This window comes from Rattus norvegicus, chromosome 5 (genome assembly GCF_036323735.1).
Source record: "Rattus norvegicus strain BN/NHsdMcwi chromosome 5, GRCr8, whole genome shotgun sequence".
NCBI classification, from domain to species: Eukaryota; Metazoa; Chordata; class Mammalia; order Rodentia; family Muridae; genus Rattus; species Rattus norvegicus.
The window spans coordinates 105301367-105327083 of NC_086023.1; the positions used below are offsets into that span (position 1 = coordinate 105301367).

The 25717-nt window shown below is 40.9% G+C and overlaps 1 protein-coding gene across 3 annotated transcripts in view; it reads left to right on the forward strand.

Moving 5' to 3' along the window:
- The window catches only part of Adamtsl1 (ADAMTS-like 1), a 955322-nt gene that overhangs the window by 290896 nt on the left and 638709 nt on the right, over positions 1-25717 (forward strand). For all 3 annotated transcript variants that reach the window (XM_039111084.2, XM_039111080.2, XM_039111079.2), the window contains exon 2: positions 1173-1292. In XM_039111084.2, coding sequence (XP_038967012.1) covers positions 1173-1292 — 120 coding nt within the window. The remainder of the gene's footprint in view (positions 1-1172; positions 1293-25717) is intronic.

A 25717-nucleotide genomic window follows, 5' to 3' on the forward strand; every position in this document is an offset into this window, starting at 1 on the left:
CAAATCGCTCTCCTTCCCCAAAGACATTGGGTTTAAAATAACTTTAATTCATTTTGAGCTATTGCAGACAGTCAATAAGACAGGAATTAACACGAACCCTCTCACATGTTCATTACTAACTTCAGTGTTGGGTAAAACTGTGAAATTAAAATAGGAGTTAGGAGAATGAGGACATTTGAATGGATATCGGCATGCGGTTAATAAATATTGCAAAGAGCCTCGTAATTTCCTAACTGATTTATTTACAGGATACTTAGGAGTGCTGAGCAGTGCGCTAAACATCGGTGATGTTTACGTGGTCTGTCATCTGGGCAACCCCCGCTGCTGCAATCCCTCTTGTTATTTGACTGTGGAAAGGGTCAGAGAGATATTAAATGGCCATTCCTTGAATTTACAGATGTTACATAGCAGGGCGTCACTCAGGAGGGGAAGGTTTGAGCGGCTCAGGAGCAAAGTTATGTAAGGAGCAGATGAGGGTTTTAGACTCGGACCTGCATTTGAATGTGGATTTCAACGCTTACTTGGCAAAGTCCTGAGGTCTTCTGTGCCTCTGGTTCCTAATTTGTCAAGTGTGGCTGCTAAGAGACACCTCACGGGGCTGTTGCAAGATAACACGTGTGAAAAACCTGCTAAGTGATAAGCTTCAGCAAAGAGCACCTCAGCACCTCCTTCTGGAGCAGCCAATGTGTGACTGCTTCTAAAGCTCTTACAGGAAATCGGATCTGGGCTCAGGCCAGCGCTCCTGTAGCTTGTGGACATTCAACAGGACACCAGGACCTTCCTCTGTGCTCAAATCTGTTCATCTAGGAATGGATCCGTTAGGGTCAATAGCCTATTTCTTCGTGGTACCTACATAAAGCCCAACGGCACAAGGGCCCAGCCCTAACCCCAAAAAATAACCTATAACCACTGAATTTCAGCATCATGAACAACAAGTTAGTTAAGAGATTCCAACCTGGTAGGGGACTTTCCTGGCATCTGTCAGAGAGGCCACATGCCAGAATGTTCTCGTGCCTCTCACATTAATATGTATTTGTGTGCATTGTTTTTGATTGCTCTAATCGGACTTGAAATGAATCCAAGAGGTTTTACAACTAAGAGACATTAATCCCCCGTGCACTCTCCCCTGAGGCTCTGTCTGAAGGCTTAATTCAGCTACCTTATCTCTCTAGGTATGTGGAGACCAAAGCCAAGGGGCTGTTTTCCTGAGGGAATTCACACTGATTCGAAGAGAGAGCCTTCATGAAGATTTCCTGTCTGACTTCTTGAATAGTCACAAAACCGAAGACCCGGTACAGTGTCTCTTCTATTTTATGCATTGAAACACAGTCGCTCCATGGCTGATTCTGACCCATGGTGATTGTTTCTCGCAAAACACGAAGGCAAACCATTGAGCGGTATCTGCCACGTGCACGGGAAGAAGGGGCAGCAAACCAAAAGGCAGCGCGCAGACTCCATGGGGGTAACTTTCGGACGCTTCCGGCGTCTGGCAAGTTTTAAACACTTTACTTGAGTGTTAAGCTCTGTTTGAGGGAGCATGTGGAGGATTCACTTTCAAAAACATCTGATGTTTTGCCAGAGAGTCTGAACATGCAATGGTAATAACTTAAACGAGTAAAGAAAAAGGAGATAGTTTTATAGCTTGATGAGAATTCCACCATCCTCCTTCTCTGGCATCATTGCAGATACTTTTACTTCAAAGTGTTAGTTACACTGATTAAATGAAGTTTGCTTTTTTTTTCTGGTAGGATTTTTGTTTTGCTTTGCATTTTGGTTTGGGGTCTGTTTGCTTTAAAGGGTTTAGCAAATGAATTCTCAAAAATGGAAGCATTATTGACTGACAACATGAAATGAATGGCCCGTCTCTTCTGGCATTTAGACTCAGATGTGTAATTGGGGTTATATTGTGAGAACTGGACCCTGGGCTTCTGAGACCCGACTCTGGCTCTAGATGGGAAGAGACTTTTAGTCACGAGACCTGCTGCCTAGAGACTGCTGACTACACAGGCCAGTGGGTTTTTTATCCAACCTTAAAATAGCAGGGTCACAGAAAAACAATACCCCAGAGCAAATACAAAGATGCCTTTGTGTTTCTTTCATCTAGCCTGTTGTCTTGCCACCCTCTCTCAGTACTTACTGCATATTTGTTAAATATATATCTCTTGTAGATATTAAACAAATCGGTTCCTTCTGCAGGGACTCCGAAGACTGCCCCTGCCCTTGCATCACTGGCATCTTCTTCACATTGAGCATTTGTATCTCTCTCAGTGTGGGTGGTAGGCATTTGTACGCCTCTCAAAGTGGGTACCCAGGCATGGACAGGTACAGTGGTGGTGGTTCCCAGGGGTCATGTCATCAGTTTTTATGTGTGTCATTTTTCTCCAGTAAGTCTGAAAATGCGGTGCCCAGCATTTTATATTTTCCTTGCTTGCATCAAGTTTTCATTGGTACATAGACATAACCACCTAAATTTGTGATTCTTTCTTAAGAACAGTATCTTGCAATCATATCTTAGTTTTGTCCTATTTGAAGTCACACTGAGCCTAAAATGCGAACTACCTGAAGGGCTGCATTGTGGGCACTAGAGGAAAATATGTTATCTAATTATTATATCATTGTATAGCATGAGGAAGTTGGAAAATGTGAATTAATTATGAACATAATGGAGTCAGTCATAAAGTAGTCCCACAGCAAAGAATTATTGGCACCATTAAGCACTGAAGGTTGTCCCAATCAGTGCTAATACATAGTATCACCTTGACTTCTGTCATAAGGAAACTATGTGCTGCTCAAAGTCTTCACTCATATTAAAGTCAAACATAAAAGTGGATAGAAATATCTATTCTGAAAAGGAATTGCCCACAAATCAAGTAGTTAAAACTATAGCTATTCAAGAAAGTGGATGGGAAAAGATCAAAGCTTCCTGAATACCAGAATCAAATTCAGCCTTCTTGTAAGTTTATGAACTCCTATTTCCTGGGAAGGCTTTTCTCTATCTGATGACTTGATTTGTCCCCAGAGATAGAGAACTTTACTAAAATGTAACTTCATATTCTAAGTAAGCGCTGTAGGATGAATCACATAATCTCGGTGTTTGTTGCAGGGGAAGAGATCAAACATGCTATGATATTTAAATGAAGTAGCCAGGGCACCTTTCATCCTCTTTGTGAGTGTATGTTCTGGGGAAGAGGCACTTCAGGGAGTGAGAGTCACTCTTGTCTAAACATCAAACTCATGGGCAAAGAGTAAAGAAGCATCAGACCTACAGTTGGCCTGTGCAATCCTGTGGCCAGCACCTTGACTGCTCTATTTTGCCCTGTCCCTAGAATTTCCATTATAGACTATGCCAGGAAAAGGCCCTGTCAATTCCATGAAAACCCTAAAGGCACACGTGCATGTAAAAATGATCTAAATGATTTCGGTTTTGGTAATGAGATGGAAGAGCATTTGGGCTTCTCTGCCATACGTCGGATTAATCTGGATACAGATTTATCACAAAGGCTATGAGTTCAGGGATATTTGCCAACTGGAAATCCATGGTTGTGGAAGTGGCCTACTGCAAGAATGGAGAACATCTGAACACAAGTAGCATCAGTTGTAGGTGTGAGATGTGTGGTCATACTTCTGGGTGAATTATGTTGCCAGCCTCCCTTTCTGCTTGCTTTTTCCTTGAGATAGGCTTTCACTGTGTAGCCCTGGCTATCCTAGAACTCACTCTGCAGACGAGGTTGGCTTTGAATTCACAGAGATCCACCTGCCTCTGTCTCCCAAGTGCTGAGATTAAAGGTGTGTGACAACAATGCCAGAGGGCAATAATTTTTATTTAAATTTTTTCTCGTTTAGTCTTTCTTTACTGAAAAAGTCTAAAATCTTTCTCTCGAAACTTAAAATATTTTTTAAACCATTATTACTTCTTAAAAAAAAGTCCTGGGCCTGGAGAGTCAGGTCAGCCAAAAGAGCACTGGCCCCTCTCCTTGAGGAACCATGGGTTGGATACCCACTCTCTACATAATAGCTCACAACCTTCTGTAACTCCGGGCCCAGGGAATTTGATGCCCCCTTCTGGCTGTCTCAGGCACTGCATGCACATGGTACACAGATCTTTTATTTCCCCAAGCAAAACATCCACATATATTATGTAAAGTAAAGGACAAGTCAAATAAGCAAACAGCCTATTTACCTTATTTGGGGAACATATTCACCTAAAAGCCGCTTGATTTATTTTAGTCTAAATAAATACAGTTCTTTTTTGACCTTCAGAGAACAGTTTCTACTTTTCCCAGCTATAGCCACCTGGCATGGATTGAATTCTCCATGTGCTAGAGAAGCTCTCTGGGTTGCTTTCTTCTGCTTCCAGCCAGCTCCGTCTATGAGAGCAGAGTCCACTCTCTGCTTTGGGGAAACCGTCTAAGCAACCGCTTGTCTGAGGGCACAGCAGGCAACGTGTAACTGTAGCCTGGAACTCTCTCCTGTTTGTGATTTGCATTGTTTGTGGAGAAGAAACAGACTGTTTGGCAAAGGCTGTTATTCATTATTGGAGCAGCAGAGGGGCAGATCACGTGTTGGCACATTGGTTTTGGTTGTCAGCTGGATACGACATCAGGATAATAATTAACATGAAATTCATTACAGAATGGGATTTTCTTCGGTATGTAATTAGGGCAAACCTCGTTTGCTTGCTGCTTTGTGGTTCCCTCTGTGGTTATTTAAGGCAGTGTTGTATGTTGGTAGGAGGAAAGGTATTTAAATATTTACCAGTTGAGGGTAGAAGGCTTCTTTGGGTGATTGGTAAAATAGAGATGTCTTTTGTAGAAAATGGGGTGAGCTCTGGAAGGGACATATTCATATATATATATATATATATATATATATATATATATATATATGTAGTGTACTGAATGGCTACAGGTCACTAGTTCACCAAGGTCACCGATTCTCAACTGAAAAGGAAAATGTAGTTTATTAAAACTAGTTTAAAGTAAGTTCTTAATTTTATTAAACATCCCTTGGTAGATACAGGGCAGGGAATTAGGGAGGGTCAGAGTATTTCTCTGACCTGTGAAATCAGTTCAAGCAACACATATAAACTCAAATAAAATGGAATAAAACGACTTCCATGTGTTCTTGAGGTTTTGAGCAACCTCACCTCCATTCCTGCTGAGGGGGGAAAGGCAAACAATTTAAGTACTAACACCTGGAGATAACTTAATTTGCTTAATTACTTCTAACTGATTCCCATGTTAGAAACGTATGGGGCATAAATTCAAGGAAGGTTACGATGTATCAAGAACTTAAGCACATTCAGCCACAACTCATGGATTACCTCTGGCCAAAGCAAAGCTTGAGGCAACAACTGTCCCCTCCTGAGTGGGGGATACACTCCATGAAGGCAGCTGATAAGTTCTTAGAGCCTTTACTCGGTGATGTATCCTTAATAGAGCCACTACGTTTTTCAAAAACATTTGCCCAAAGGAAAAACATGCAGCAAGGGGGCCCGGAGCTCTAGAAGTAAAAGTCCACAGCAATTCAGTCTTGAATTTTGTGGAATACTCACAGGTATCACTTGAGCTGGCGCTGAGAGTCCTCCTTTTGTGGGTATATTACTCTAAGCCAGGATGCAGGAGACCGCCATACTAAACAGCTCAGTGGGTGGGAAGAAAGAGTTTATTCAATTTGGAATAATTCAGTTAGGGTAACAGGGAAGGGGTTTTCAGGCCAAAAGAGTAGCTTTGCTATGCAACTGCAGATATGAGTTAGTAAGGACCAAAGGGGCCTGGAGATTAGTGCAGGGCTTCGATGTGATTACAGATATATGCAAATAGAGAGGGAGGTGTCCCATTTGTTGGCTGTAGGAGAGATGAGAGGCAATGGCTCTTCCTGGCTTACCTGTGAATCAGGTTTCTGAGGATTGCTGAGTGTAAACTTCTATGTATTCCCCAGCAGCTGTTCTCTTTACCATGTCAGAATTCAGCTTTAGCTCAACCCAGACTGTCATTTAGGGGGCATATTAGTGGCACCGCCTTTCTGGGGGTTGGGGGATTGTGATCTAACAGTTGTCTGTGTTAGTTATCCAGAACAAACATTTCCAGTCTGAAGAAGTGAACACCAAATGAGTAGCAAAAGTTTCTCTTAACAGGCAAAATGAGAGCACGCCACAGCCTCCTTGCAAAGGGCAGTAGTCCCTGGGCAAGCATCTGCCTCATTATGGCTCAAGGTTTCCTGTTATGGATCCAGGAGGATGAGTAACTGCTAAAGGGAGGGCTGGGTGGCTTTCCTGGTTTGATTAACAGGCAGAGGTTTATGATCCACACTTATAATAGCTTTTTAAAAGAAAATATGGCAAAGTGTTAGTGTTTGATTAAATGTCTGGTAGACTCACAAACATTTGCTTTCTTATTTTCAGTACTTTTGTGATTGAAAGATTTTATAATGCACATGCAATAAAACCTTCAGGATGATGTCTGACAAACAGCATAAAACAAATGCTATTTTTATTAGTGACGATGGGACTGAAAACCCGTGGAGGCATGACATGATAAGGCTCGGTGCCCACATGTTTGCCTTCAGATATAATTAAGGAAGAGTGAACTGTATGGCGGATGAACACAAGGTCATGAGGCTCCTATCAGTTCATGAACTGAGACTCTGGTAAACAGTGTCAGGATGATGAATCTCAGTATCTAAGGGAAGGAACTCATTTTTACCATTGACCTCTGGAATCAACTGAAAACCATTATCCTGTAAGGAAGAAAAATATTTTTCCCCTTTCCAAGTTCTAATTCCCACACAGCTTGCACAGCCCCTATCTGTTGTTTATGAGATGTCTACCATTGGCTAAGTCTGTCCTTTTTTCCAAACAACAAATAGATATTAAGATTAATGATAGCAAGGACATTAGGGGTAATAAAATGTGAAGTATTAAAATGTCAGTGCTGATATAAATAATTTTTAAGATCAAATTTCTTAAGTATCAAACAGAACTTTGTTTAGAATGTAAAATCAACTTGAAACTCATACTCAACGTATGTGAGTGGCACATCTCCTTTCCCAGCGTTCTCGAGGTCACTTTGTAAGGCCCTTCCCCAAAAGTACTTTGTTAATAATCCTGGAATTTAAGTGTTGAAGAACCCTACCAAACTCCAACTTGTTACTTTAATTCAGTATGATAGGTAGTTCTAATTATGGGTCCCTCCATGTGTATTCTTTGGTTGGTGGTTTAGTCCCTGGGAGCTCTGACAAAGGTTGTTGTTTTTCCTATGGGGTTGCAAACCCCTTCAGCTCTGTCTGTCTTTTCTCTAACTCCTCCATTGGGTCGCCTTGTTCATTACAATGGTTGACTACAACCATCCTCATCTATATCAGTAGGACTCTGGCAGAGCCTCCCAGGACACATCCATATCTGGCTCCTGTCAACAAGTATTTCTTGGCATCAGAATAGTGACTGGGTTTGAAGGTTGCATGTGGGATGGATTCCCAGGTGGGGCAGTCTCTGTATGCCCTTTCCTTCAGTCCCTGCTCCCTCGCTCTTTGTCCCTGCATTTCCTCCTGTAAGTATTTTATACACATATATTTAAATAGAAGCTAATAACATGGGTTCTGTATCACTGATCTATTGTTCAGATGTGAGTGCTAGGGGCAGCTTGTTCTAGATATGACTTTATTTCCAACTGACTAGGAGACTCCTCCTGACCTTAAGAGCTTTTGGTGCTCTTGTGCCCTGGAGATACCATGTACTGGATACTTGATGAAAACTTTACATCTTATTGTTCAAACATTGTTTCAACTCAAAAGCCATTATTTTACATATCTGTAATCGGTTCTTTATTATAGACAGTATTTAACCCTAATCCAGGGTTTTTAACCCCATCACTGACTGATTGGTTCTCGGATAAAAAAACACACAACATTTATATTCATAATAATTCTTTATCAGCACTAACGCTGGGCAGGTATCTACCCTCTATGCTGTTTAAATCCATTTCCTATTTATAGTTCTGAGTTGTATCTATTGATACCATGTTTCATCTGGGCTGCTCTTAACTCCATTTGGCCAGTCCTCATGACCATGTTTTCTTGATTCCTACCCAATGGTATCTTCCTTCTCTCCCACCTTCCTCTATCTTGCTCTCCTCTGACCTCAAGCCCGGGAACTCAAGACTCTGCCTATCTCTCTTCTGTCCAGCTATTGGCTGTAGGCATCTTTATTAATCAGTGAACAAAACTTGGAGGGGCAAGGTTATACAGCATCACTTGGGTCTATGTATGTACCCTCTTCTGTCTGGAGCAACCAGGCCTTGGAAACCAGACTTAGCATTACAATACATAGCAACAGACCAAACCTCAACAGATCTTCCTACCTATAGTGCACTCACCCACTTTCCCAGTTCTCAGAAAACATCAGTATTCCCCAGAGTCAGCCCACCTCACCTTTATTGACATAATATTACTAACAAGTACCATGCACATTACAACGGATACTTGTATGACTAAGCTCTTTGTCTCCCAGTGATATCAACTGAACATGGATCAAGATGCAATAAGTCTAGATACAAACCTCCATATCTAGGTAACCCAGGAGAAGAAAGGAGGTTCCAAAAGAGCCAGAAATATCCCCACTCCCGCTGTTAGAAGTCCCACAAAACCCATAAGCAAAAAAACCTACAGCATGAACTCAGAGCCCTAACAGACACCCTCTCGGGCTTTGTGATTGTTGCTTCAGTTCCTGTAAGCCCTTATGAGCCTTGCTTAATTGATTTGGTATGCCATGTTCTCCTGTTTTTCTTGACCCCTCTGGCTCCTACAACCCTCCTTCCCCCTCTTCCATAGTGTTTTCTGAGCTTCGACTAATGTTTGGGTGTGAGTCTCTGCATTTCCTCCCATTAGCTGTCAGAGGGATGGCTCTGTGTTCTGTTTTGCTTTGTTTTGTTTCCCCCATGTGTCTCAGGCTGCCCTTCAATTTGCTGTGTAACTGAGAATGAGGTAACCTTGAACTTCTGGTCCTAGAGCCTCTATTTCCAGAGTCCAAGATTACAAGTATCTACCACTATGTCCCAGTTTTGAAAAAGTGGGAGGTTAAACCTTGGGTTTTGTGTATGCTTAGCAAGAACTTTACCTGTGTGCATATGTACAAAGATTGTAATTCAACCATACAAATTTACTAGATTTTTAAAGCACATATTCTATGCTAATGGAATTAACCCTAATGGAGATTAACATGGCGTCATGTGGGAGGTCACCCACATCAAAATAGCCCACAGAGGCAGCACAACCTTCACATATTGAAGTGGCTTTGGGCTGCAACACAGACTGCAGACATACGCATGACCCTGGGTAGTAACATGAGCCACAGACATCCACACAGACCCTAGCCACAGTAGGACCATGGACCCAGAGATGCCCCCAGTTACAGCATAGATCGGACATCACCATGGTCTCAGGTGACAGCACACGACACACACATCAATATGGGTCCCAGGGAAAGTGTAACCTACAGATATCAAAATGGCCTTTGGTGGTAACATGTGCCACAAATGCCATCCTGACCACAAGCAGGGTGCAGCTGGGAAGGTTGTTGGTGATTCCAGGCTTGTCTGGCTTGTCTGGCTATTAGCTTTTTCTCCCTTACACAACCACCGTGAGCTAGAGTGGGGTGAGGCTTGGGCCTTGGCTGCTGTGGGTGTGCCCACCCAGAGTTTCTTATGCTATCATTGGTATAACTGAACAATAGATGTAAATCTAAGCAGTTTATTTTTCAAGGCCATTTAAAGCTTGGGAATTTTAACATAAATAATCTTTTCCATTTGTGTATGCCTGGATGTCTTCAACATTTAATGAATGTACATGTTGATTATTATTAGAACACACAGTAAATGCTCATGAAATGCACATTCATGAAGATAAGCCTGACCAAAGCTCTTCTTTCGATGAACATTACATAAGGATACAATCAAAAATACATGCTTTACAGTATTTGGTAAATGTCCGATTTCTATACCATCCTCTATTCACTCTAAAATATTTTGGGGTGAGCTTAGTACAAAAAATTATCTAAATTAAATAATTGTGAATGTCATTTTGTATACAATTTGAGAGGATCAGACATAAAGACCACAAATTCAAGACCTGTGTTAGATAAGTTCAAGACCAGGTAGGAAACTTAGTGAGAATCACTTTCAGAATAAAATGTCAACTATGTGTCAGGTAATATGTAGCTCAGTGGTAAAAGACTTGGCTAGCACATGCAAGACCCTACTTTCCATGCCCGGTATATGTAGCAGACAAACAAATATCCCCATTGGACCCTCTGCCAATCTTGGCAAGGACCCAGAGCCTTGCTACCTACCTTTCAAAATAAAGCCACATATAGAGGATTCCTGTTACAACCTGTGCAACTCTTATCCTTCTGATGAAGCATTGTTTAAAACAAGTAGTTCTAACAGACAAGTCACCCGTCTCCTCTTATAATCTTTGAATATATCTGTAATATAAAGTCTACTCTAAATAATTTGTGGAGCCAAAGGAAAGCACAGTTAAGGGTGTGGATGAGTACAGCATCTCTTGTCCTTTTAAACACAGAGGCATGTCATACTACCATTTCTACTGCAGCCACCAGTGCCACAGAACACATTCTCTGTGACTTGCTATCTCCTTCTACCAAGACAAAATAACCAATGCCTTTTCTGAGATTCCTTTACCTGTATCTGCTCTTTCTCTGAGTTCTGGGACAGGAAAAGCACATAGTTTCTGACATTGTCAGTTCTTGCCACTACAGCTTCTGCAGAAGAACCTTATCATACTGAAGTAGGAAAATGCCATGCTACATTCATCTACTGTCGAGCATCCTTGAGCTGAACATCTGCAATGGAGCCCTTTGCTCTCTGTACTGACCTGATCACCCATCACCCTAGAGTTAATAGTGACTCCTCTGCCATTCTGAAATGGCAAAGTCTGAAAAAAACAAAAAACAAAAAACAAAAACAAAAACAAAAAAAACCAGAGTGCTAACAGGATATAGTTCTAACATTAATTGTGATTTGAATGCTCTTGAGTTTATATTTTTCTTTCTTATTTCAAATTTGCACACTGGAATTGAACTTTACATAGTTGTAATAGCTCAAGTCATTTAAACACTGGGACTAGGAGGGACCATTTCATTTGTAACTTGAAACTGCAGACACTGATTTTCAGATAGGTTTTGGCCAAGGAATAAACTCTCCCTATTGCTTCAATTGTCAGAACTGTCTAAAAAAAATGAGGAGCTTATGTCACTATTCAACAAGTAATCTCTAAATGTAACAGATGTTGGCAGAAGTGACAAGCACTTGATTTTCTTGGGAAGGGTCCAAAGTTCATCCACTTGCTGGCTACATCTTTTATTCTCCAACTGATTGCTCAAAGGTTACAAAAACTGATAGCAATTTTAGTGTGCAGTAATTTTACCCACTAAATATGTTGCCTATGGTACCCAAGGAGGTTGAGAGAGCTGATCTTTAAGAGAGGGGCACTAATTTAATCTTGTTTCAAACTTACAAGTGAAGCGAAGCATATATTTCCTAAACCTGAACTTTATAATAATTGCAAAGTATTACATTTATCTATGTCTTGCGGGGTGTGTGTTCATGTGGAGATTAGAGGACAGCTTGTGGGAGTAGGAGTAGGTTTTCTCTTTACATCACATGGGTCCTAGGAATAGAACTCACACAGTCATGTTTGGTAGCAAGCACCTTTATACAATGAGCCCTCTTACTTGCCTTATACAATGACATTTAAAGAAAATATTTCAGAGATGAATAGCACAGTGTTTTTCTTCATGAGGAAGAGAAGGAAAAAAAAGTGCTTCTTCTTCCACTTTGCCTTTTGTCCTAGGAATCCCCTCTATGTTGCTGAAATGAAAAAACAATACAAACAAACAAACAAAAAAACACGAGGTTTAAATATACACTGAAAGTGTATAAAAATATACAACAAAGTCACTCATACATTCAGTAAAGTCAGGTGTGAGGGAACAAAAGAACAAAATAGCATCTCTGCCTTACGAAAAATTTGGAGGATTGAAGGATGGTAATAGCTGGCACACCTCTTGCTGTCATTGCCCCATAGCCATGCACCCAGTGTCGTTAATTGACTGTGGTATTCTTGCTAAGCACCCAGGCATCCTTCATATCCTTCAACCCTAGGCACCAGCCTTGAGGAGGGCCTGGGTGTCAGGGGTATTGCTCTACAACAGCATTTAGTAACTCTTGAGCATTTGACTGTCTTCCTTGCCCCTGGTATTTTCTCATTTGCAAATGCAGACAGGAGCCATGTAGATGACCTTCCATTAGCAAATGGAAGAATGCAGTGTCTTCAATTGGTGCAGTGTGACTGATGAGTTGTTGGGATGGGAAAGAGGACGAATAGATGAAAGACATAATGGAAGACAGCATCTAGAGGACCTAGGACCAACTGCTAAGCTTAGATAGATGGTATCATCAACACAGTCGCATGCAATAGTGACTTCATTGCTGCCACACGACCAGGGATGTGGTGTGTGGGGCTTCTTCTATATCTTGTACATGCCATTTATGAATGGTTTATTTAATTTTCAGTAGCTATCTGTTCATCTGTTTGCCCTATTTCAGTCCATGGCGGTGGTAGTTGATTTGCCGAGCACTGCGTGAACCAGACAAATCTCAGTGCTCCTGACAGAGTGCATTTAGCACTCAGAAATGTGTCAATTCAAATGACCCCCATTCTCAGTTGCGGAAACTGAGGCTTGGGAATATATTAGCTGGGTCACAAAGTTAGTGGCCTCACAGAACAGTTTCCCAAGACCATTAGTGGCTGTGTGATGCTTGGGTGAGAATGATAATGGGCTGGAGTGAATGGGAGAGCAGGCTCTTGAGCAAGTCATTTGTGTTTCCCACCAGCTAATTGGAGACAGGCGTTAAGAGGAAGGAATTAGTTCCACCCTGCGGTAGTCTGACTGAACTGTGTATTGCTTCCAACAGAGGTGGGTGTGGGGTGGCATAAGGAAAATTGTCTGTTGGAGATCATTAGAAAATTGACCTTGAAATGGCTGGGAAGAGTCACACTGAAAGTTATTTGATATAACTTTATTAATTCTTAAGACTTGATCATGATTGTTGGGTGAAGCCTATCACTGTTGCAATTCATAAACTAGCAAACTTGCCAACTGCTCTGCTTCTGTAGTAAGGTATGTGGTGTCTACACAAGATTGTTCTTAAGAGAACTGGCAAGCAAGTACAAGTCTTGCTCTCAAAAAAAAAATCTAAGAAGCTTTTATTTTTTTTTAAGTTATTCCACAGGCAGGACAAAAATGCCTTCTCTTCTCAATTTTATATAAAGAAACAAATAAATTAAATAAAATAGTATGTGTATCATACAAATGTACCTCTCATTCTTCACTCACATGGCTCTCTGCCAGTGTGTGGGTGCACAGTAAAAACTTGAAGGAAGTGTGTTTCTCTAAGGGATTAGCTCTTTCAGGTTCCAAAGTCATTCCCTACTTCTATTTTGCTCCCGAGTTTAACTGCTGAACAAGATACAATTGGTTGGCTTGTGGAATTTCTTGCTTTGATTCTATTGAGTTCTTTCCCTGTCCTCTGTTATTCAATAAACCATTCTCAAAAAGCAAGTCAAATAAGCATGTTAGTGTATGTGCTGTGTGGAAAGAAGGCTATTAAAATGGCGGCATATTGGCCGTTTGCCCTCTTAAAGGTTGTCACAAGGAATCCATGTAGAACAAGGATGCTGGTCAGGTTGGGAATGAAACGCATGCTTTTGTGTAGGGGACCCAGCTCTGCTAACTGCATTAGGTGACAGAGAGGCCACAGTTCAGAAATACAGGGGAATGAAGTGTAGCTAGTCCTCCAAAGAGGTTATGCATTAATCAACAGTGGTTTAGTGTCAGCCTCTGCTTTTAGATTCCAGGGACTAAGAAGACAGCTTATTTTCATAAGGATATCATGATGTGAATGTGTATTTGAAGTGGAATGTTCTATGAATGAGTTACGCTTGTCCAGCCAACTCCTTTTAATCCTTGACCATTTAAACGGAGAATCCGTCTAAGCCGACTTGATTCCCTGGAAGTCACTTTTCAGCAGTGGGGAATTAGGAACTGTCACTGGGACCAGCATGCTCTTGCACTTTAAGCAGAAGACGCATATAATGCTTGTCTGAATTATGTGCTTTATTTTGTTAATTAGAGTGACTGTTTTCAACCAGATCTCAAGCCAGGCTTTTATTGATTGTTCCCAAACAGGGCAAGTATTCAGCTATTTACAAGATAAGCATGAATTTCTGGCGGCGAGTCTAGTGACAGCTTTCTCCATGGTTAAATCCATTAAGTAAATCATGGGGATTCTGTTGAAGCATCACAAATGCTATTTGAAATTTGACTACCAGAATTTTTATTCAGTATACATTTCCTAAGTACTGTGTTTGCTTTACTCAGCTTTTCCAAGTGCATTTCATAACCAATCTCTTTGATTTAACCCTACCTCCTTTTCTTTCAAATATGCATAAATCCTGTGACCAGACAGAAAAGACCTGTTCCCATCAACTACCTACCATCAGAGGGCGCTAAATCATGGCCATTCCAGAGTATAGGTTTTTGTTCTATTTGTTGCTTTGGAATGGTTTCCAATTCATAGAAATCCTCTCTGCCCCTGCCTTTTGAGTACTGGAATTAAAGGCATGTGCCATCATGCCTGACCAAAATACAAAGAACATAGTCTTAAACCTTAGTACCAATGGATCTCTTTCGGGGCACTCATGGGCATCAGATTGTTCGGACGTTCGAACCTCTTATAGGAATGGATTACCATTTGCATATATTATTCATGAAGGCTCCCATTTGTTTTAATCACTTCTATACTATTTATAATGTCTAAAACAATTTAAATGCCACGTAAATAGGTGCAATACCATCCCAGCTGGAATGTGATGGGGGATTAAAGTTCAGTACAGATATTATTATATTCATTATAATTATATTATAATAATTATTAATTATTATTATTAATATATTATTATATTTATTGTAATTATTCCTTAATATATTTTTAATCTATACTTTACTGAATCTGTGGATGCAGAAACAGCAAGTATAGAGATACGACTTTAATGGCTTTTGATTTAACACACCCCCAAGGCAAACAACGTAACCTGTTTTCTCACTTGTCAACCCGCGTGTGTCAAAATAATTCACATTTGCACATAAAATCTAAGGTAATTTTATAAATAACCATGTGAAAATTATCCTCTTGCAATGCTGATGGGACGTTTGGGGAAGGGCCGTTAAATAATTGTTCAGTTCATGCTTAGTGTTTCTCCTATACTCATTGAGAAGTGGTTCAGTCAAGGATGCTTGTGAGTGGGAGTTGATATTTTACATGATAGCCCCCTGCCAGACTTATTTTTGGCCCAATGGATAGGGGCAAAGAAAAGAAGAAACTGGCTTGTGTGCTTGTCCCTGCTCTGTTGTCAGAACTCAGAAGAACTGGTTGTCAGAGCTTTCATTGGTGTCCCTTACACTTAGCGCCACACCCAATCTTTGAGGATGTGAAGAACCCCAGACAGCAAACTGGTAGAGACTGGTGTTATCACTGCTAATAAAGACTATACCAAGCTACTTCCTCAACTGTATAGTTAAAAATCTCAGTGAAGGATACTGGCAAATTTAGTCTAGGCCTAGAGAATGACCCATTACTTTGGACAGAACAGGGCTCTTAGCTGAGCCTCAGAATCTGTTTCACAAAAGACCCCTCTAAGCTTTGGCCTTGAGAAGAAAGCTCTGTCACAGTCTAATTATGAGCTTCAAGTTTATGCTTGCCATCGTGGATACCTGTGAGTTTCCAGGCATGTTTGTTAAGCTGACATTTAAGACTAGAAAGAATTGTGGTTGCTGACATCAATTCTTAGAAGGTCTTGATATCTGCATTACTTAATTCCTTCAAATATTTTTGCCATGACCGTATTCTCTTTTTTTTTTCAATTAAAATATGAAATTTGAAGGAGACTCTGAAGGAAGAGAAAAACAAAAGTGATTCTTGGGCTCTTGTGAGGGAAACTTTGCTGTTTTAGTGATAATTTCATAGTTGGCCAGATGATACATCCCCTTAAGACCTACTTGTGATGGTATGAAGTGCGACTTAGAGACGTGATGCCCAACACTGACAGTGTGTGTGTCCTATGAGAGGAGAGAGAGTCTCATGCTCATTTCATTTTCTTGTCTTGCAGCCCTCCATGTTTAAAGTTAAGCCCATTTAACTTTGCTAATAGAAATATTTAGATTTGTGAGCTTTTGAGTCTCACTGTGTCTTTCTTATACTTATTTTTCTCTCCGTTGGTTCCTCTCACTACACTGATAAATGATTGACACTTAGAACATGTCAAAAGAAAGCTGAATTCTAAGTGGAATTACTCTCTGGGCAAAAACTGTTTATATTTCAATTTCTTCCAACCCACTAAAAAAGGACTGCGCAATTGACTGTCAGGATTATCATTATAAACATAGCAAATGTATTTGAACACATCATAGAGGCCCTGAGAAACTCCTCCAGCCAGAAGACTTGAATGTGGGAGAGCATAGTAAGCTTGTTGAATCCTTTTAGGATTTAACTTTCAAAACAGATTTGTTGAAAAGAACTACAACCTTGGAAGCTATTCTCTGCCAGCATTCTTTCTAGCTAAATGAAGTGACACGGTGGAGAACACGCTCTCACTGTGTAAGTTATGGGTCATTTAACAGGTATTCAGTACTACAGCTTTGCTAACCCAAGGGAATATTTATAGTAGGTACTGTCTTAGAGAAGAATTAAAAAATAATTTGAATAAATAAATAAAAGTAGTGACTGTAGGATCTTAAATAAAGAAGCTGATTTTCCATGCTTTTATCTTTCTATTCCTAATTTCATTTATCCGTGTATATTTACCAAGTAGCTTTTACCTCAAGCACTGTAAACACTTCAAAGGAGATAATTGATTCTTTTCACTTTCCACAATTTTTTTTCAGTTTATACACAATGTATGTTTCCAAGACAACTAGAATACATAAGGGATATTTAGGTAAAAGTGTACAGATGAATTCAAAGGAAGGTATGCTGAAACACTGCAGAACTGTACCAGACTGGGGTGACTTTTACTGGTTTCCTGGCTGGGTCAAATTAAGAAGGAAACAAAAGTTCAATTGCTCAAGGTTTACATTTTCTCTTGGAACCCATCACAGAAGAACCAAACACCACTCACGATCGCAATATAGCCAAGGCATTGACAACAGAATGGGTATGTTTGTCACTGTAAGAGAAAAATGGTTTTGAGTTCTTTTGAAAGATGATCCTGATAGTTAGCAATGGAGAAGAACCATATAGAAGTGAGCTTACAGACAAAGCAAGGTGACATGGGAATGGGATGCAGTGTAAAGAGGATCTCTTAAAAGATAGCAAGGGGTGGAGGTGAGCTCTGCTGACATTTGCTCTGAGTTGCAAAAACAGCGTCTTTGCCTTGGATGAAGGCACCTCTCCCTACTAACACTTCTACTCTTTTTTCTCCATCTATTAAAGGTCTGATGTGGCCACAAAGTCCAAAGGTAGGTGCGAGGAACTAAAGAGGGGCCAAAAAAATTGAGGAGGTAATGAAGGATAAATAGCAAATAGCATTGCAAGCTTACATTTGTGTCACAAGAGGAGCAGCACCTCTGTCACAGCAGCACCTCCCTTGGCAACTCACTTTACTCTTCTGAGCCACTTTGTAGTCATGGAAATATAGCTGTCTCTATTTGGGTGCCTTGACCTAGAGGTTTTTGGATTTGGGGTTCTAGTAAACACACACACACACACACACACACACACACACACACACACACACACACACACAGCTTGTCTCTTCTCTCTTTCCACAGCATTTTTCAGTTTCTAGCTCTGCAGTCAATGTGTCGGTTGGTATGCATTTATGTCTCACCATCCTTTTCTAGAGAAAGCATGATGGTGGGCAGCTAAGTGAATGAGGGAGCTATGGAGACAGCCCCCGTGTTCTGATATTTTGATTTTGCATGCTCCTTAGAAGCCAGGCTTTGATGAGGATATTTTCTTTTCCTGGGCGAGGATAACAAGATACTCTGGTAATATCTGGCCACGTGATCAGTGAGGATGCTCTGCTGCTCTGTCGTGATGCTGGGTGTGTCAGCTGTGAGTCTTCAACTCACACCAGTTTCTACTTCTAATGGGATTACTAAGCTTAGAGCCCGTGCTAGGCAGAGGTGCATCAGTAATTGGGGAGACTAAGGCTCTGGGAAGTAAGGGATGGAGGAACTTGGCTGCAAGGATGATGAAAGGGATGGAAGAAAAGCAAACTAAACACTAAGGAAGAGTGGCAGAGCCAAGTGAATGCTTGTTTGCATCGGTATGTATATATGGTACATGTGCATGTGTAGATGTGAATGTGCATATGAATGTGTGTGTAGCGTGTGTGTAACGTGTGTGCATATGTGGATGTGAGTTGTATAGTGTGTGTGCATGTGTGAAAGTGTGTATACTGTATGTGGACATGAGTGTTTGTAGCATGTGTGGAAGTGAGTGTGGGGATGTATGTATAGTGTGCATGCATATGGGGATGTGAGTGTGTACAGTGTGTGTACTTGTGGGGATGTGAGTGTGCATAATGTGCATGCATGTAGAGATGTGAGTATGACTGTGTGTGTGACTGTGTATGTGTGTGTGTGTGTGTGTGTGTGTGTGTGTGTGCAAGGACGCACACTTGGAAGACAGAAGTAGATGTAGGTGTCATTTTGATTCATCCTCACTTAATGAACCAAAGCAGGGTCTCTCACTTGAAACTACAGCTCACTAATTCATCTAGGCTAGCTAGCTAGCTTGCTCCAAGAATGACCTCTCTCTTCCTCTCATGTATTGAAACTCCTGGTAGACCACCATACACAATCCACATTCATATGAATTCTGGGGACCCATCCTTATACTTCTACATCGAGTCCTTCACCAACTGCCCAAAACAAGAAAAAATTAATATAAAAGTTTGAATACATATAAAGACAGATGAGAGATATTGAAAAGAAAATCCACACGTTGGCTGAAGAGTGAGCACTGTCATTATATTAGAGCATGAAAGAGACAAGAAAATTAACAAAGGCAGCAAATGCACTCTCAAAAGATATTGCTGAAGCTCTCTGACGTCCATGTATCTCACCCCCCAAATGTTGCCCCTTCTGGTTGGGCCAGTCATAATACAGGCATGCCCTTTCTCGTACTCCACCCTGAGGAAGAGGTAGAAGTAACCTGTTAGAGAGATCATAGTCTCAGGCCAGAATCCACCTTTCTAAGGCATGAGTTACCATGCTGTATTGTTCTTCCCTTTGCAACATGGTTAGGAAAAACTTCCTAGACAGGCAGAAGTACAAAGGACCTGAGTCTGCCTTCTCTAAATTTTGCCAGACTCAGTAGGTGAGGATTTCCTATTCAGCAGCACACTCCAACCATGACGATCTATCTGTACACAATCCTCCGGTTCCTAGTCCCTTCCAAATCCTGTTCCACATCTCCAAGCTCCATGCAGCTCTTCTCTCATACCTCATTCTCCTGGATCACTAATTTTTGTCCCATACTAATTTTGTCACACACTACCTTGTACCCTGCCTCATTAGTACTCCACTTAGTCAAGTGGTTTCCTCTCTGTGAGACATTTCCCACTTCCACTACCATGTGTCCCCCTACCCATGCTCTTTCTCTTGGTCCCTAGCAAGTTTCTTCTCCTCAAAGAAGCCTTCTAGACCTGTAAGACCCAGGGAAGCCTTCTATCTGCACAGCGTCTCAAGAAAACATGCAATGTCTCTGTCTGTCTTTTCATTCTTCCTCTCAAAGTGCTTCTGACTCACCCAGAGACTGCTTCACCAGATTGCCTGTATTTAGCATCCTCTTTCTTTATTAGTGAGGAGCTAGGAAGATGTGTACTGTGATATCCGTTTGTAGGGATGATTGGATGAGTATGTAAATGAGTGAGCAAGTTAAGAAATGACTTCTATGCTGCAGTATTTAAGATTCCCTTTGCAATAGAGTTATGTAAATTGGTATAATGGCCTTCACATATTCAACTGAAGTTATGAAAATGAATCTATAAATATATAACTCTTTCTTGATCAGTAAGTGCAGCAGGGCAGTCTTGTGTGAATTTAGAAGTGTTCATGTAAATGATACAAAGCAATTCAGAAAAAACAACTTTTTTTATTGATAACCCACATTTTAAATTTTTTATTCATTTATTTTTTTTTATTAACTTGAGTATTTCTTATATACATTTCGAGTGTTATTCCCTTTCCCGGTTTCCGGGCAAAAATCCCCCTCCCCCCTCCCCTTCCTTATGGGTATTCCCCTCCCAACCCTCCCCCCATTGCCGCCCTCCCCCCAACAGTCTAGTTCACTAGGGGTTCAGTCTTAGCAGGACCCAGGGCTTCCCCTTCCATTGGTGCTCTTACTAAGATATTCATTGCTACCTATGAGGTCAGAGTCCAGGGTCAGTCCATGTATAGTCTTTAGGTAGTGGCTTAGTCCCTGGAAGCTCTGGTTGCTTGGCATTGTTGTTCATAAGGGGTCTCAAGCCCCTTCAAGCTCTTCCAGTTCTTTCTCTGATTCTTTCAACAAGGGTCCTATTCTCAGTTCAGTGGTTTGCTGCTGGCATTCGCCTCTGTATTTGCTGTATTCTGACTGTGTCTCTCAGGAGCGATCTACATCCAGCTCCTGTCAGCCTGCCCTTCTTTGCATCATCTATCTTGTCTAATTGGATGGCTGTATGTGTGTGGGCCACATGTGGGGCAGGCTCTGAATGGGTGTTACTTCAGTCTCTGTTTTAATCTTTGCCTCTCTCTTCCCTGCCAAGGGTATTCTTGTTCCCCTTTTAAAGAAGGCGTGAAACATTCACATTTTGATCATCTGTCTTGAGTTTCATTTGTTCTAGGCATCTAGGGTAAGTCAAGCATTTGGGCTAATAGCCACTTATCAATGAGTGCATACCATGTATGTCTTTCTGTGATTGGGTTAGCTCACTCAGAATGATATTTTCCAGTTCCAACCATTTGCCTACGAATTTCATAAAGCCGTTGTTTTTGATAGCTGAGTAATATTCCATTGTGTAGATGTACCACATTTTCTGTATCCATTCCTCTGTTGAAGGGCATCTGGGTTCTTTCCAGCTTCTGGCTATTATAAATAAGGCTGTGATGAACATAGTGGAGCACGTGTCTTTTTTATATGTTGGGGCATCTTTTGGGTATATGCCCAAGAGAGGTATAGCTGGATCCTCAGGCAGTTCAATGTCCAATTTTCTGAGGAACCTCCAGACTGATTTCCAGAATGGTTGTACCAGTCTGCAATCCCACCAACAATGGAGGAGTGTTCCTCTTTCTCCGCATCCTCGCCAGCATCTGCTGTCACCTGAGTTTTTGATCTTAGCCATTCTCACTGGTGTGAGGTGAAATCTCAGGGTTGTTTTGATTTGCATTTCCCTTATGACTAAAGATGTTGAACATTTCTTTAGGTGTTTCTCAGCCATTCGGCATTCCTCAGCTGTGAATTGTTTGTTTAGCTCTGAACCCCATTTTTTAATAGGGTTATTTGTCTCCCTGAGGTCTAACTTCTTGAGTTCTTTGTATATTTTGGATATAAGGCCTCTATCTGTTGTAGGATTGGTAAAGATCTTTTCCCAATCTGTTGGTTGCCGAAAAAACAACTTTTGAAAGTGACTTACAACTATAAAATTATTCATTCTTCAATATTTGGTCCTTTTTGAAAATTACATGCCTAATGCAAGAAGCTTATAACTGAGCAATGTCATTTGTACTGAAAAAGTGTAGTATTAAATGCAACAGTATATAATATTACTGCTAAGGGTTGGTATATATACACCATTAATTTATTTCTTTGCTTAGAAATAGTTTCAGTTCTTTGTATATATTGGATATTAGCCCTCTATTGGATGTAGTATTGGTAAAGATCTTTTCCCAACCTCTTGGTTGCTGTTTTGTCCTAATGACAGTGTCCTTTGCCTTACAGAAGCTTTGCAGTTTATGAAGTCCCATTTGTCAATTCTTGATCTTATAGCATAAGCCATTGGTGTTCTGTTCAGGACATTTTCCCCAGTGACTATGTGTTTGAGGCTCTTCCCCACTTTTTCTTCTATTAGCTTGAGTGTATCTGGTTTTATGTGGGGGTGCTTGATCTACTTGGACTTGAGCTTTGTATAAGGAGATAAGAATGGGTTGATTTGCATTCTTCTACATGCTGACCTCCAGTTGAACCAGCACCATTTGTTGAAAATGCTGTCTCTTTTTTCCGCTGGATGGTTTTAGTTCTTTGTCAAAGATAAGTGACCATAGGTGTGTGAGCTCATTTCTGGGTCTTCAATTTTATTCCATTGATCTACCTGCCTGTCTCTGTACCCATACCATACAGTTTTTATCACTATTGCTCTGTAATACAGCTTGAGGCCAGGGATGGTTAGTCCCTCCAGAAGTTCTTTTATTGTTAAGAATAGTTTTTGCTATCCTGGGCTTTTTTTGTTATTCCAAAGGAATTTGCAAATTGCTCTTTCAAACTTTATGAAGAATTGAGTTGGAATTTTGATGGGGATTGCATTGAATCTGTACATTGCTTTTGGCAAGATGGCCATTTTTACACTATTAATCCTGCCAATCTATGAACATGGGAGATCTTTCCATCTTCTGAGATGGCTAATATCCAAAATATACAAAGAACTCAAGAAGCTAGGCTCCAGAAAATCAAATAATCTTATTTTAAAAATGGGGTACAGAGCTAAACAAAAAATTTTCAACTGAGGACTATCAAATTGCTGAGAAGCACCTAAAGAAATGTACAACATCCTTAGTCATCAGAATAGCTAAGATAAAAATCTCAGGTGACAACAGATACTGGTGAGGATGTGGAGAAAGAGGAACACTCCTCCATTGTTAGTCGAGTTACAAGCTGGTACAACCACTCTGGAAATCAGTCTGGAGGTTTCTCAGAAAATTGGACATAGTACCACCTGAGGACCCAGCTATACCATTCCTGGGCATATACCCAAATGATGTTCCAACATATAACAAGGACACATGTTCCACTGTGTTCATAGCAGTCTTATTTATAATAGCCAGAAGCTGGAAAGATCCCAGATGTGTCTCCACAGAGGAATGGGTACAGAAAATGTGGTACATTTACACAATGGAGTACTACTTAGCAATTAAAAACAATGACTTTATGAAATTCATAGGCAAATGGATGGAACTGGAAAATATCATCCTGAGTGAGGTAACCCTAAGACACACACACACACGCACATACACACACAAAGCATACATGGTATGCACTCACTGATAAGTGGATATTAGCCCAAAAGCTTGAATTACCTAAGTTACAATCCACAGACCACATGAAGCTCAAGAGGAAGGACGACCAATGTGCAGATGCTTGAGACCTTCTTAGAAGGGGGGGAAAAATATTCACAAGAGGAAATATGAAGACAAAATTTAGAGCAGAGACTGAAGGAAAGGCCATCCATAGACTGCCCCACCTGGAGATTCAGCCCATATACAGCCACCAAACCCAGACAATATTGCTGATGCCAAGAAGTGCAAGTTGACTGGAGCCAGATAAAGCTGTCTTCTGAGATGCTCTGCCAGAGCATGACAAATACAGAGGTGAATGCTTGCAGCCAACCATTGAACTGAGAATGGGGTCCCAATGGAGGACTTAGAGAAAAGACTGAAGGAGCTGAAGGGGTTTGCAACCCCATAAGAACAACAATACCAACCAACCAGAGCTCCCAGGGACTAAACCACATCCAAAGACACACGTGGACAGACCCATGGCTTCAGATGCATATGTAGCAGAGGATGGCCTTGTTAGGCACCAATGGGAGGAGAAGCCCTTGGTCCTGCCAAGGCTCGATGCCTCAGTGTAGGGGAACTTACGGACGGTGAGGCAGGAATGGATGGGTAGTGGAGGAATACTCCCATAGCAGCAGGGTAGAAGGAGTGAGATAGGAGGGTAGGAGGTTTATGGATGGGAAACCTGGAAAGGGGATAACATTTGAAATATAAATAAAAAATATCCAATAAAAAATAAAATAAAGGGAACTAAGTATAAAAAAATGAAAGGAAGATTTCAGCATATAAAGATGTGTGCTTGACCCAGCTGTAGAGGGCTGTAGTTTTCACTTGTCTGGCTGTTGTGACAAAACACCTTACAAAAGCAACCTAAAGAAGGGAGGAATTATTTTGCTGACAGTTGCAGGGGCCCAGTACATCAGGACTGGGGAGGAATTGCAGCAGTGTTAGGAGGACAACACATTACATCCTATCCACAAACAGGAAGCAGAGAGTGAAGAATGTACTCACTTGGCTTGCTTCCTCCTGCCTATTTAACAAACATCCCAGGCCTTAGGTTGGTGTTGCACACATTCATGGTGGGTCTCACCAGGTCATTTAACCAAATATAGATAATCCCTCATAGATTATATGCCCAAAAATTTGGTTCTATGTTTATTCTAAGTCCTATCAAATTAACCTTTAACATAAGCCACCACAAGGTTAGGGCAATGGCTCAGTCTATAAGATTATATACTGCAAAGTCACAATAACTTAGTACTGATTCCTAATATCCATGTTAAAATGTTAGACATGGATGTATACACCTGCTACTCAGTACTGAGACCAGTGTATCAGTGGAGTTTAATGACTGTCAGCCTAGCCCAGGTTCAGAATAAAATGGAAAGAGATTGAAGAGAATATCCATTGTTCCTCTTCTGGCTTCTGTGTATGTGCAAAGATGCCCATAGCCACAACACACACACACACACACACACACACACACACACACACACACACACACACACACCTACCACTTAGAAAGTATTCAGGAAAGTCAGGAGCTACATAGTAAGTTTGAGGTCCCCTTGAACATGAGATCATGTCTCCAAAAGCAAAAAGCATGGGCTCTCAGGTACTTGATATAAGACTACTAACTTTCACAGTTGTTTATAACACTATGCTATGGACCAAACTATAAGTTCTTTCAAAATAAATTTGGTGATACAAATGACCCATAAATTTTTTCAGTGTATTTATATTACATTCATGAGTTGCTGTTTGGTCTTTGGAATTTTAGAAATAATATGCACAAGCATAGCTGTTTTTGGACTCTAGAGCTAGGCATCAGCAAGTATCATCCCCCTGTATCCACATATATTTCCTTTTATCTAGTTCATGTGTGCTCTCATGACGGGGAGGGCATAGGTAAGTGTCTATTTTCAGTTTCTCTCCTTTGTATTTGGTTTTGGGGATGTGTGATTTATTTATTGGTGTTTTGCCTGTATGTATGTCTGTATGAGGGTGTTGGATCTCCTACACTGAAGTTAAAATGGTTGTTAGCTGACATGTGGGTGCTGGGAATTGAACCTGGGTTCTCTTGAAAAGCAGCTGGTTCTCTAAACAGCTGATTCATCTCTCCAGACCCTTGTCCTATTTTGGTTGAGACAAGGTCTCTCAGAAAACATAGAACTTACACCCTTCAGCTAGATTGGTTGGCCATCAAACCCCAGGGATTATCCTGTTTTTATTTCCAAGCACTGGATGAAACATATACTACTATACCCAGAGTTTCTACATGGGTTCTGGGGTATTGAATTCAGATCCTCATGCTTGAACATCAAGCAA